Source organism: Vanellus vanellus (assembly GCF_965231255.1).
Source record: "Vanellus vanellus genome assembly, chromosome: 14".
NCBI lineage: Eukaryota > Metazoa > Chordata > Aves > Charadriiformes > Charadriidae > Vanellus > Vanellus vanellus.
Window position 1 is genome coordinate 12,422,491 of NC_138919.1, and position 13,015 is coordinate 12,435,505.

Here is a 13,015-nt window from a genome sequence, read left to right on the forward strand (position 1 = left end):
TTTTGTTCACTAGTGCAGATGATAAATCTTTTGCAGCAGAATAACCGCAGCGCTATTTGAAGCACCTAGAATGAAAAATTAGGAATGGGCCCAGGGTCAGAGGGAACTAAAACATTATCAGATGGCAGTGACACATTAAGCGCCAGCTAGGTCATAACAGCATAAGGTGAAGACACCGAACTTGAAAGTGTTCTGAAAGAGTCTGTTGTAAAATTTACACTGTTTCATGCTTGTACCAACATGTTGTTACCAGTCAAATACATTTTCTTTTTATTACACAGGGCTTATTCAGAATCGCTGCTGGAGCCTCCAAGTTAAAAAAGCTGAAAGCTGCCTTGGACTGTTCAACTTCCCAGCTTGATGAATTTTATTCTGATCCCCATGCTGTTGCAGGTATTGTGAATGTTCTGAAACAAAATCAGGTATAAATTGATATAATGCAAGTTTATGCTGTTCATTTAACTGCTGACTTGCTGCAGTGTAAAGTGTTGATCTCTGTAGATAAACTATGAATGAAAGTAAATTTAAAGTTCACTTCATTGCACAGCTTAAACACAGATAAGTATAGGGTACTCATGCTTATCACACTTGATGTATTCATGTCTGCATGACAGAGCGGTGTTTAAATTTCAGGTGACCATAGTAATCCAAATATCATATTTCTTCTCATGACAAGAGTGTTAATGTGATCAAGGGAGATTAGAGCCACATGTAGACCTTTAATAAGGTCTTTGTTCTGAAGAGAAGTTTCATAGTTTTATAGTGCATTTTCCTGTCAAATTACAGCAATTACTGGGAGACCTTTTGTGTTGTGTTGAGCAGATATACTGTGGAAGTGTCAAGTCTTCCCACCGTTTCACTGGAGTTTGGGTCCCGTTGCATAGATAAAATTACAAATCTGAGGACAGAATTTTAAATGGAGGCAGAAAGCATTGTCTAGGAAGTTAGACTGTTTCTGGTGTGCATTGCAGGTGCCTTGAAATCCTATTTGCGAGAGTTGCCAGAACCTTTAATGACCTACAGTCTCTATGAAGAATGGACACAAGCTGCAAAGTAAGCATACTGAAAGTAGTTGTAGAGGAAAACATTCTGTATCTTTTTTTTTCAAATTTGGTTCTTCATATATGAATTCAAAAGAAAAGACCAATCTCACACTGTTTACTTTCTCATTTCTGCTCTAACAGGTGAATGTTTTGTGTAACAAACTATTTTAAATTTTGTGATTTTAGCTTAACACTAATTGCACAAAAATGTGGTGAAATACTTATTTTATGTTTAAACGTGAGGGCTGCTTCAGACTATCGGCTGCATTGAATTGATGCCTAAGCAGTTTTCTTTCATTGCAGGTAGAGATAATTCAGAGATTTAACTAGCAGGTTACTGAATACGAAACAGTGCGTTTATCTGGCATAAATGGATGGTTATGCAGTCACCTCTTTGTTCACTGTAGAAACAACAGTTTTCTGATCTGAAAGTAAGATGTAAGGGTTGTGTTTTTTTTCCTTTCAGTATTCAGGACCAGGATAAGAAGCTACAAGAGTTATGGAGAATTTGTAACAGATTACCTAAGCATTATCATGCTAATTTCAGGTATGTATGAACATCTGTTGATGTGCAGCGCAGCTGATTTGATGCTGGAGGACCATGTTTCAAAGCTGATTAACCAAAACTGTGATACAGGCCAAATTCCGTTAGGTTTACAAAAGGACATCCTGTTTTATCAAGTAGTTGGTGTGCATTGAGGGTGGTAGACTTTTTCAGTCAAGTTAATTCACTGTTGGCTGTAATGAAGTAGTGATGCATAGAACCCTTCTACTTAAGGGTCATGCTGGTGGCAATAGTACCTCACTTTTCACCATTTGTGCTCTTCTGTATTTTCCAGTCTTAGAAGTCACCTGGATGTATCTTACACATATTATTTTTCCTTTTGGTTTTGCCTTTTGGGAATGAATCAGAACAAACCCAACTCTAGTGACTCCTAGGAGTGTGGAAGTTCTGTTATAGGATATGAAAATAGCTGTTGAGTAGATATTCTCAATCTAAATATTTTTTCTGAAAATGCGATATTTCTGTAGTTCCATTTTGCTAAGGTGGGAGATGGGTTCTTTTCTACCCAATTCAGCTTCTGATTCATGAGTAGAAACTTAGTAGCCAGCCGCCGAGCAAGAAGGCTCTTCGTCTTATTTGTGTTTTGTTAGGACCTCTCTTTACAAGTTCTCGAATTTTTACCTCGTTGCTTTCAACAAGAAATGCTCTTAGTTCCTGCTGTTTAACGATTTCTTTTCTTTTTGTAGGTATTTAATCAAATTTTTAGCAAAGCTTGCACAGAACAGCGATGTTAACAAAATGACACCCAGCAACGTCGCAATAGTTTTGGGCCCCAACTTGTTATGGGCAAAGAATGAAGGGTAAGCTACAAAACAGAACTTCCATGGAACTCTAGAATTTCTCGTCAGATTGTTTTAAATCATGTAGACTGTTCGCAACAACAGAGTATTTGCCTAAAAAGTATTTCAAATATTCTCTCAACCTGTGCCTCCAGATCCTTTTAGGCATGCGTCTTTTTAGGAGTGTTTTAAAGTGCTATGAATGTTACTGAATAGTCTGGGTTTCATCAAGGCGTGAAGTTGCTCTTTATGTGGTACTTAGGAGCCTCGATACATCACGCTTAGTATGATTTGCCATTTGGGTAATACGTTGGGGTTTTTTTAATATTTTGTTACTTTGATGGAACTCTGTATAAAGTGTCCTACAAATTTCTTCTGCAGATCCCTTGCTGAAATGGCAGCAGCAACTTCAGTCCATGTGGTAGCAGTTATTGAGCCAATTATTCAGCATGCAGACTGGTTCTTCCCTGGAGGTAAATTCTTGTCATAGTTAAAAGAATTTTGTATTTGTGATAACCCTACACAGGTAAACCTCCAATAGCTTTTCGCAGTGAGGCACAGTTTTGTGTATGTACATCTTCTGTCTGCCTCTTTCAGATCAAGATTTCAATGTGTCTGGGGCATTTGTTGCAATTCCTGCTGTTAATTCAAATCACTTGTCTCACACTGGGAATGAATATGAATCTGGGACACTGGAACGGAAGAGACCTGTTAGTATGACTGTAATGGAAGGGGATTTATTGAAGAAGGAAAGGTATGTTTCATTCTCCGCTTAGGTGTCAGTTATTAGCCCGCTCCTGAGAATGGGACTACTGAGGAGGCTGTAATCGGGCACACTTTTAGTGGTCTCAGGAGAAGAATTTCATGGAAATATTATAGGTAACAATAGTGATTTATTTCCCCCCCCCCGCCCCGTGTTGTTGCAGCCTGAGGAAAATTGAAAGGTAAAGTACTGCTATTTGCTTCCAGTTATACTCTGTGCATGATAAAAACCACAAGCAGATAATTACTGCTTCCAGTATCGTTTTCCTGTTACAGATTTGGGGGGTCTAAAATCCACTGAAACAGAAGTGTATGTAGTGGCATCTATCAGTATCTAACTTCTGGTATCCCATGGCTTCTTTTTCAAAGCCCATAAGCTGAGGTGGTGTTACCTGGTGCCTTCATGATAAGACTTCTGAGTTGATGATGGTACAGTATACCACAGCAAACAGTAGAACACTAAAAACAACCAAAAAATAAAACGTGCTGTTTTCCCATATAACATGTAGTGTAACGCTCATTTATTATCACTCATATCATGAATATTCAAGTGGTGTGCTGTTTTGTTTTTAGCTGTTTATGCAAATGTTAAATTGTTCACTATGGCTAGCCACATGCAAATTTATCAGCAATGCCAAAAGAAGAAAATCAGTTCGAGAGTCATTGTCTTTAACACAAGAATAATATTAAATTCTAGAATGAATGTGCTGTATGCATTCTAAAATCTGTTAGAATTTTAGTCCGTTTACCCGTAGTTCTCCTTTAAACACAAATCGTAGCTTGTATCCAGTGGCTTTTTTTGTCTGTCTTGAAATCTGTACTGCAACTTAGTGTGTAATAGAACCAAAATTCATGTGGCAAAACATATTCAGTGAGGAGATGCTCTAGTATCTAAGGAAATGTAAATGTATTTACATGTAAAATTACCGAGTGGTTTGACCTCATTGTCATCAGTGTCTGTCTTCAAATGTAATTGAGTAGTTTGTTCCACTTACGTTTAGATTACCCCTCTGTGCGGATAAGCCAAATAGTGTTGCATGTCTTAACATTTATGGTGTTATATGCAGAAAGTTGCAGCTTTCCTTGTTGCTGCTTTGCATGCTGAGCAACAGGGGTTGCGTTTGTCTTTGTGGGTTATAACATCCAATTGTCCTGTTGCTTTAATTACCTGGTGTTGGCTGGCGTGGTGTGTTTACTCTCTCTTCTTTCTGTAGCTTTGGTGTCAAGGTTATGGACTTCCAAGCGAATCCTCGGAGATGTGGCACTATAAATAGAAAGCACACATCCCCAGCTTTCCAGCCACCACTTCCACCCACGGAGGCTGGCGTGCTCGCTCAGTCTGGAGCGGAGCAGCACTCACAAGCTTCTGTGGCTGAAACAAGCCCAGTGGGTGCTGGTTTTGCTCTCTCTGCTGGCACAGCAGAACAGTTACAAAGTCAAGGAAATGAGGATGTCAGGTAAGAGGCATGGCTTCTGCTGGCAGTGGCTTGGCAGGCTGCTTCAGCAGCAAACTGATGGTGTCATCTCTATCTGGTTCCCAAGGCACCTCTTTTAACTGGAACGCGTGTTGTAATGTGTGTAAAGCCTTTTCAGACGTGGGCAGAAGCACTATGCAAGAGCTCTCGTCATGCGTAGTGGTCCAGAATCCGTCTTCTAAAATAACATACATTGTTCTGTATGTTCCAGAACTGATCTTCTAAAATAAGAGAATTCTTGGGGGGGGGGAAATGATGATGAAAAATACTAAAAAAGACTGTACTTCTACTCCCCACATTGACCTTGCCAAGTCATGCTCTAGAGGTGTCCACACAGTACGACTATCAGTTTGCTGCTTACAGAACAAAACCTACCATTGGCAATACCGGAAACCTGTTGGTCTTGTTTGTTGTTTCTTGTACATGTTATCTGGATATGTCTCTTTTTTTTTTGTCTGTAGCAAGTGTTAGTGATGACCAGACTTGCTTGCTAGAAAACTGGAAGTCGATTTATCATACTGCAATAGTGGTTTCTTTAGAACAAGCACGTGTACAGGCTTTTTTTGCTACTTAGTTACTATTGAAACTTGGCACAATCATGTCCCCAGTATTAGTATACATAGACTCAAAGGCTAATGGTAGTAGCCTTGACTCTTCCTTTCATGCATTGCGAAAGCAGCACTTTGCTTTCAATATTTTGTGGTCTGAGAGGTATAACAAACCACCTATAAAGGCCTGTAGTGCTCTCCAGACAACCAACCTCGTGCATAGCATCTTATGGTGAACCACCACTGTGGAGTTCCATGCAGCATTGACTCTTTTGCATATAGCTTTTGTTCTCAGGTGACATTTTTGCAAAAACAACTTCTCATTCGGAAATCCCCTACAGACTAATGTTTCCTCCACAGATGTCTTTTGTGGCAAACAAAACTTTGAGACTACTGTCTAAAAGCTCACTTAAAATCTGCACAAACTCTGCATTCAAGTACTTGGAATTTATTAACAGCATCTGGAGGAATTAGGATTGCAGTGTGCCAGTAAAAGCGGCTGAAAGGTGTTAGTTGTTTTGCAGTGAGTAAGATGCTGCAAGAGACTATAGAGAAATAAGTGAAGACTGCGAGCGCATAGCAAGAGGAGGGAGCACTGCCCAGTACCACCTCGGCTGGTTCATACTCCAGTGCTGTGTTTCCCCCGAGTTCTATTGTCTTCATAGTGAAAAGTCAGGAAGAGCTGAGTTGTCCTGATCTGAATTTCAAAAGTTTTGCAGGGGTTGCTCCCTCGAGACAAATTCTGGTCTCCCAGCAAGGTAAAAATTCCAGGTAGGGTGGAGAGAAGACTTCAGCCAGACAATGATGGGCAAAGAACCTCTGCTCTCTCTACACCCAGCTCTTGCAGTCCCTGGGCCCTCCCAAGGGCTTCCGAAGAGTCCAGGGACTTCAGCAGTGAGGACTGCATTTGCCTCGCCTGTATGCCATACGTAGCAAGCTGGTTCATGTCCTTTGGGTTTTTTTCTGGCAGAGCTTCACAGATTGGTCCTTAGTAGCTAAGCCTACCAAATAACTGCCGGCAAATTGGATGTGATGCTGTGACAGAACATTTTGCAAAGGCTAATAGTTATAGGGGTGAAAGATACATTTGAATGAGGAAGTGGAAAAACTAGTTTTATGTGAACTTTCATGCTGGGAGTCTATTTTTAAAGGATCTGGAAATGCACGGAGGGTGTGTTAGCATGGAGGCTGCACTCCTAGGTATCAGCGTTGCATTCAAACGGGTACTGTGACACTGCAGAACTACTTGGATTCCTGATTTAGCTTTGGTAATTAATAGTTTATACAGGCTCGCCTCAATCCTCCTTGCCGTTTGTTTGAAGAGTTGTAGCGCTGTTCAGTCTCAGTAAATACCAGTGCAGAAGTTTTTCTGAAGGGTTTGAGGGTCACAACTATAACAGTTCGTAACGTAAACTTGAACAAATGCAGCTGATGTGGGCAAGGCCTTTTACGATCATCTTCTAATTTAGGATTTTTAATTTTCAGCACCTCCAAATCTAAGGACAACACGTCTTCAGCTACTCCTCCACCCGTGAGAAATGGTGGGCACGCGGGCACTGCCCAGAACCAGTCAACAAGTAGCGCTAATCAGCTTTCTGTTAATCAGCCACAGAATGCGGCAGGTCCCAGTCCCCATTCAATGAGGAGAGGTGTGTTCTTCATTGGGTTTTCAAGCCACTAAATTCCAATTCTTTATGTACTACAAAATGCTTACTAAAATAACTTATCGGTAACTCTCCCTTTGTTACAGACAACAGTTTAATTCTCTTGCATTTTGCTAAGGCCTAGCTATAAATGCATCTTTGACTTGTGGACTCTTTCATAAATGGTGGTAGTAATGTTGCCAATGCTGTTTAACAAAATCACCCAAAAGCTATTGATTTAGTCAACCTGCATACACGTTTCCGTAGCTTCCTATTGATACAGCTTTTATTTGATAATACACCATTTTATTTTTATAATCTACTTGGGTATTCTTTTGTGGTGCTAACTTCTTTCTTTCAGGATTTTGGTTTCACAATACACAACCATGAAATCTCACCTCTTCTCTTACCAGCTGTTAAAAAGCCTGCGCCGGCCCCTCCCAAGCCAGCCAACCCACCGCCAGGGCAGCCAGGAAGCCAAAGCTCTGCCCCAGCTGCTCAGCCACCTTCTATCTCTCCAAAACCACCAGCTAGAAGTTCTTCTCCTCCCGCTCAACATGCGAACCAAGGAGCACCCCAGACCTCCGCTTCCCAGGTTTCTGCACCTCGGAGATATTCCAGCAGCCTTTCCCCAATACAAGCTCCCAGCCACCCACCACCACAGCCCCCAACGCAGGCTACTCCTCCCCTGCAGCCCAAATCAACCAGTCAAGCATCTCCTCCTGCTGCACCCAGCAGTGAGCATGGACCAGAGCAGCCCTGTTACACTCCTCCGCAGACTCCAACACCGCCCGATACTCCCCCTCTAGGAAAACATAATGCTAGCTCCCCATCGTCACAGCCACAGCCACCTACTCAAGAGACCTCTCAGTCTCAGTCTCCACCTCAGAGTGGTACGCTGCCGAGGCCGCGGCCGGTACCAAAACCCAGAAATAGACCTAGTGTTCCCCCTCCGCCTCATCCTCCTTCTCAGCTGGCTGGAGATGGTATTATTGCAAATCCCACGCAAACGGCTTCCAAAATAGTAACAGGTGAGTGGATTCTTTCATATGCGGTGTCTCCTCAGAGAGTGGAAATGAAGAAAATAATGCCTGTAACTGTAAATTAATTTGGAGGGGGGGGGGAACTGAAAAGCATAAATAACAGTTGAAATACTAAATTACTCATTTCCAGTTAAAATGCCCACTCACCTGGTTCTGTGCATGAGGATTTGGGACACTTCCTCAGGGAAGGTTTTCATGACCGAGGCAGAAGCGTTTGGGGGCAAGTGTAGATTAGCTTGCTTTATTTTTTCCCTTCTTTGGAAGCAAACCACTATTATAGCAACCATCTCTCTAGGGCTTTCTCCAGGCTCAGCATCATGGCAGTCTCAGTTATGCTTATGCCTCTGTTGCCAAAAAGCAAATATTTGAAGAAGGGAGAAGATGTAGCCAAGGATAGTATATTTCAGCACATACAGAAGAAAATGGGAAAAGTGGTCACTGATACGTGTTCTAATAGACAAGATACTGACGTGGTAAATGTTTTACCTTATGAGAACGATGTGCTTTTTAGTTGGACATCCAGAAGCTGAAGAATCACATAGGCTAAACTGTGTATCTTAAGTCAATTTCTAGGTAGATATTCATATTTTAAATGCAGCTGCCTTTTTGTGTTTTGAGCCATTTGTGCAGCAAAGAGAAACTTTCTGTCTTCTCACAGGAGCTTCATGAAGCTTGTGGTTACTAGTTTGGTAGGGATGGTGTGAATTTAAGTCTTGGGGCGGGGGAAAGTAAGTGCTGAGGACCGTCAAAAGTAGCAGATCTTGAAGTACTCTCCTGCTGAGTCTCTGCTTGTTTTAGGAAATTCTGAAGGAAGAGATAATGAATGTAGGAGACTAATGCTTTGAAATCCACTTATATTTAATAATGGTTAAAACTTTCCAATGGCACTGCAGCTTCTCTAGAATAAGACTAATGTATTGGAATGCAAAGTATAAATTCTGTTGCCTAACAGCTTTACCCCATGATGCCTTCACAGGTGGGGATGGTTACTGCGAATAAGGTTTGTACTTACCAGAAACATGCAATATAAGCTAAAATGCTCCTGCACAGCAATATTTTATTTGTAGCTTTATTTTGTATATGCGCTTTGGAATATGTGCTCTGTCAACTCTGTGTTACCTCATTACTACATATCATTCTGTTTGTAAGAGATTTTTAAGACCTATGCTGCTTAAATTTAATTGTCCTGTGGACATTAAATTATTCATTGAAACAAATTGTAAAAATAACTATAATGAAGCAAGTAACACTTCCCACATAGTCACCAGAACTACTAGTCCACAAGTCAAGTGTGAAGCAGTGACCCGTTTAAAACAGGTTTGTTCTCATCAGTGCAGGCAAATATTGAAGCTCGTGGGTTTTTCCTACAATTCAGTGTTTTATGGTTGCGTTTTAATGTAGCTTTCACTTCAGGTTTTCAGTTATTTTTAACTACTTGGAATTTATTTGGCAAAATTTATGTTCATGTGACTAAACCCTTTGCAGGAAAGCACCCAGAAGCATTCTGGCATGTTTGCATTTGCATTCTGTCAGCTCCAGCCTCACTAATAGTACTAGTCCGTTCAATCACAGCTGCCAAACGACACATTAATAAACTTACTATTCACGTGTAATGGGTTAGAGACGCTACCTTTTTAAGGTAACAACTGCATGACAGGCTGAAAAAGTTGAGGCTGCATTCCTGAATTATCCCAAGATTTGACTGCTTACAGAAAAGATACTGAAATTAGTATTGGATTGAGAAGTTAAGTTGGAAGTAGTTGTGTGGGTTTTTTTTTTAAAGTGGAGAAACTTAGCAGTAAATGAGCTGCTTAAGCAACTAAAAAGTAGCTTTGCTTTTTAAAATAACAGACTTTTCCTGATTGTACTTCTGTTCTTTTTGTCAGTATCTGGGGTCTGGATCTTTACAACACTTACAAATGAATTAAGAATAGGAACAGTGCTGATGAGTCAAACTTCAAGGAAAGACTTAACCTTAATTTCTAAGTTGTGTTTCATAGGTTGACCATGTTTGTTTTCATTTTGGAATTTTTCTGGTTCTGAGGAGATTGCTGTATCACAGAATCACAGAATTATCAGAGTTGGAAGGGACCTCTAGAGATCATCTAGTCCAACTCTCCTGCTAAAGCAGGATTGCCCAGAGCACATTACTCAGGACTGTAATGGTAGCAGAAAACAGGATTTGTTTTATCCCAGTGTAACGGGAGAAATACTTGCCTTCTAAATAATATCCAGCTGGTATGCAAGGGGCTGCTTCATTAGTGGAGGAGGTTAGGTTACACAAACGAAGCATCTGCCATCGGGGAGTGATTGGCATAACCGAGGCTGGATATGGACTGGGAATCACAACTTAGTGCTGACTCCTTTTCAGCTGACTTACAGGCATAAGAGGTACACAACTGTCCTATAGTCTGGGTAAATACACAAAAATATTGAAATCAACAGTTGAAATGAAACTGTTTAAACTGGAGAGATTTGATATTCCTTTCAAATGCAAACCGTAGCAAATTGGCCACATAAGTTGTGTACGGTAAACAACAGTATGAAAGCTGCCATGCAGGAAAGCCAGTAACAGAAAGCTGATGATGATGGATTCTCTAGCAAAACTGAGAAAGGAACCTAGAAAATCCAGTAAGTTTTGCAAAAGAAAAAAAACAACCCACCTGGGGAAGAGTTGAAGTGATAGTCAGGCTTACCTACAGCGCAGAATCATCCACCTTTTCCAGATCAATCTTTTTTTAAAGGATTAATATTTGTTCTGAATTAACATCACTGCATCTTACGTAAGAGTATCTGCTCTAACACTTAGACGTGCACATATAAGCACTTATTATATAGACTGACTTGCCTAATTCACAGCGTGAAATAGCTGGTTTTAATTTTAACCTTAAATAGTGAGGCAAGAGAAGACAGATGGGAATAATGGAAGCCAAAATTAAGTTGTCCACAAACATCGTATTACGAGAACAGGAATTCTGAATTGTTTTCAGGATACTGTTGATTCCTTTGTCCGTGTACTGGACTTTCGTAATGCCTCAAATTCTATTTATGGTATTAAAGTAATAAGCCCTAGAAAAGAATATTCTAATCAAAAATTTTATTAAATAATCTAGATGTTTGACCTGCATTCAGTAGGAACTGTATTGGAAAGTTCAATGGTAAGGAAAAGGCATATGATTGGCCAAAAATGTTGCTAATTCATAATCATGTGTGTGCTAATGCCCACTACTAACCCGTCACAAATAACACCGCTTGCTTGCACTCTCATTAGCGTGGCATGCAAAAAGAATGGCTGTTTGACGCTCGCTCTGACATTAACGTACTAAAAGTATTGGAGACTAGAATGTGTAAAGTTGTTCGTGTTTTGACTGGCCGGTATCACACTGTACTTTTTCCACGTGAAGCAAATCCTGTCTAGAAACCCATGTGTTTTATCCAGAGTTTCGTTTTGTATTTGAAGTAACTCTACCAGTGTTTGTCACAAATACTCCTTTCTTGTGTCGCCTCACGCTTTGTTACCTCCTTTTCCGATTCATCCTTCAATAGGCAGTCGTGACAGAGAGAATGTCTGTGCCTGCATCTAAAGTTGAAGTACGCCTTTTGAACCTCGCTTTAAACGAAAGTTCAAAGGTAGCGGTAGGCGCTGTTAGGCGTTAGGGAGAGAGCAGTGCCTCTGCTGCTTGGTTCTGCGCTCCTCTCTTCAGGGGCCAAGCTCAGCGTGGAACATTTTGAGTAAGGGAAAAAGGCAAGAAGAATCCAGGGACTCATGATTGCAGTTTGTTCACAACATTGCAGTTTGTTCTTCTATTTAATATTGCTTCTTTTACCAGTAAAAATGACTAAAAAAAAAAAAAAAATCTGAAGTTTAAATCGACTGACTTTTAAAAGTATTTAAATTTTCATCTGTTGTAGAAACAGCGTTTGTACAGTATAGTGGGGATAAAGGAGAGCCGCTGATGTTATGAAACTTGGTTTTGTGAATTGGGGACTAACTTAAAACACATAAATGTGAAGCTAAGTGAAAAGGTTTGGTTTTAAAGTAGTCCGAGTAATGATTTCCTCATTGCTATCACAGGTCTGTTGAACAGTGACCATCTCGTAGGTGCCACAAGGCACTGTTCACTGGGTATAGCCCAGTACACAGAACACTGACTTCAAAGTGGCGACTGAGGGCTGGGAGAGAAATCTGTTTAAGTGATTCCTCTGAGATGATGGTGTTTAATGAGTCGTAACAGCACCGATGGTTTGTTCTGTACCTTCTGGATGATTTCGTTTATCGCTGAAATGTTATCGTAGCAGAATATGGTACTCCCCAAGACTCTTGATACAAGACTTGGGAGGAAATTTATAGTTCACGCCTCACTATATCCTGGAATGAAGTCTTTGGGAAAGTTGCAGCAGTAGGGATGGGGACATTTAACTGCCTGCCCTGCGCAAGACAAGCCAGTCGGTGTCAGGCCACAAGATGATGGAGTTCAGTTACTCCATTAACAGTGTCACTGAATACGAAATTACTGGAAGCTGGGTGAGGCTGGCTGGCTCGCCAGTAACAGGCTGAGCCAGAGGCAGGGGAGCCGCACTCCGACTCCAGTTCTGCATCTGCTTTCACCTCTTCCATGTCATTTACCTTAGAAACTTTCAACTTGAACATTTATGAAGTAACTTGTGGGCTAAATTTAAAACTTTAGGCTCCAGATGTGAGTCAAAGTTTGCATAGGATGCCTGTCTGTGCCACCTATGTTTAAAAGCAAAGAATTTATTTGGATTCTTTATCGATTCAAGTGATCTAAATGAATTTCTATTTGTAACAGCTGTTGGATTGCAGTAAGTGATGTTGTGGCATATTATAAATACGCTTTCCAAAATACTGACTCCATATTTTCAGTTACGTTTTTTGAACCACTATGAATTTTTCTAGTCTTTTAACTACCAGTGCAGTCAGTCACCAGAAATGCAACACTTTGAGGTCCTTCTTGGACACCTTGGCTTGAACAAAATTCTCCTGCCCTCAGAAGAGGGCAAAGAACATGAATCTCCCTGTTACAGACAGGAAAGGGGCTTAATCTGCATTTGGTTTAAATAATTTCTTCCTTTTAGTGACAATGCCTCCTTCTGACACCATACATGTTCCTATTGCTTCTAAAAGTTGTAGGTGGT

At 40.7% G+C, this 13,015-nt stretch overlaps 1 protein-coding gene and 1 long non-coding RNA gene across 3 annotated transcripts in view; one reads left to right on the top strand and one right to left on the bottom strand.

Annotated features, from left to right (window-relative positions):
* Positions 1-13,015, top strand: part of ARHGAP17 (Rho GTPase activating protein 17) — a 48,373-nt gene that overhangs the window by 34,051 nt on the left and 1,307 nt on the right. The window contains exons 11-20 of one of the 2 annotated variants that reach the window (XM_082490371.1): positions 282-393; positions 972-1,053; positions 1,510-1,590; positions 2,295-2,408; positions 2,769-2,860; positions 2,985-3,141; positions 4,364-4,606; positions 6,658-6,821; positions 7,229-7,846; positions 8,835-8,858. In XM_082490371.1, the coding sequence (XP_082346497.1) occupies positions 282-393; positions 972-1,053; positions 1,510-1,590; positions 2,295-2,408; positions 2,769-2,860; positions 2,985-3,141; positions 4,364-4,606; positions 6,658-6,821; positions 7,229-7,846; positions 8,835-8,857 (1,686 nt within the window). In that variant the 3' untranslated portion in view covers position 8,858. The remainder of the gene's footprint in view (positions 1-281; positions 394-971; positions 1,054-1,509; positions 1,591-2,294; positions 2,409-2,768; positions 2,861-2,984; positions 3,142-4,363; positions 4,607-6,657; positions 6,822-7,228; positions 7,847-8,834; positions 8,859-13,015) is intronic. The other variant, XM_082490370.1, reaches the window with a different exon arrangement.
* On the bottom strand, positions 342-8,054 carry LOC309677550. The gene is made up of 3 exons (XR_014269691.1): positions 8,006-8,054; positions 3,542-3,608; positions 342-407 (listed from the first exon to the last, which is right to left on the bottom strand). It is a non-coding gene; the product is annotated as an uncharacterized lncRNA (long non-coding RNA).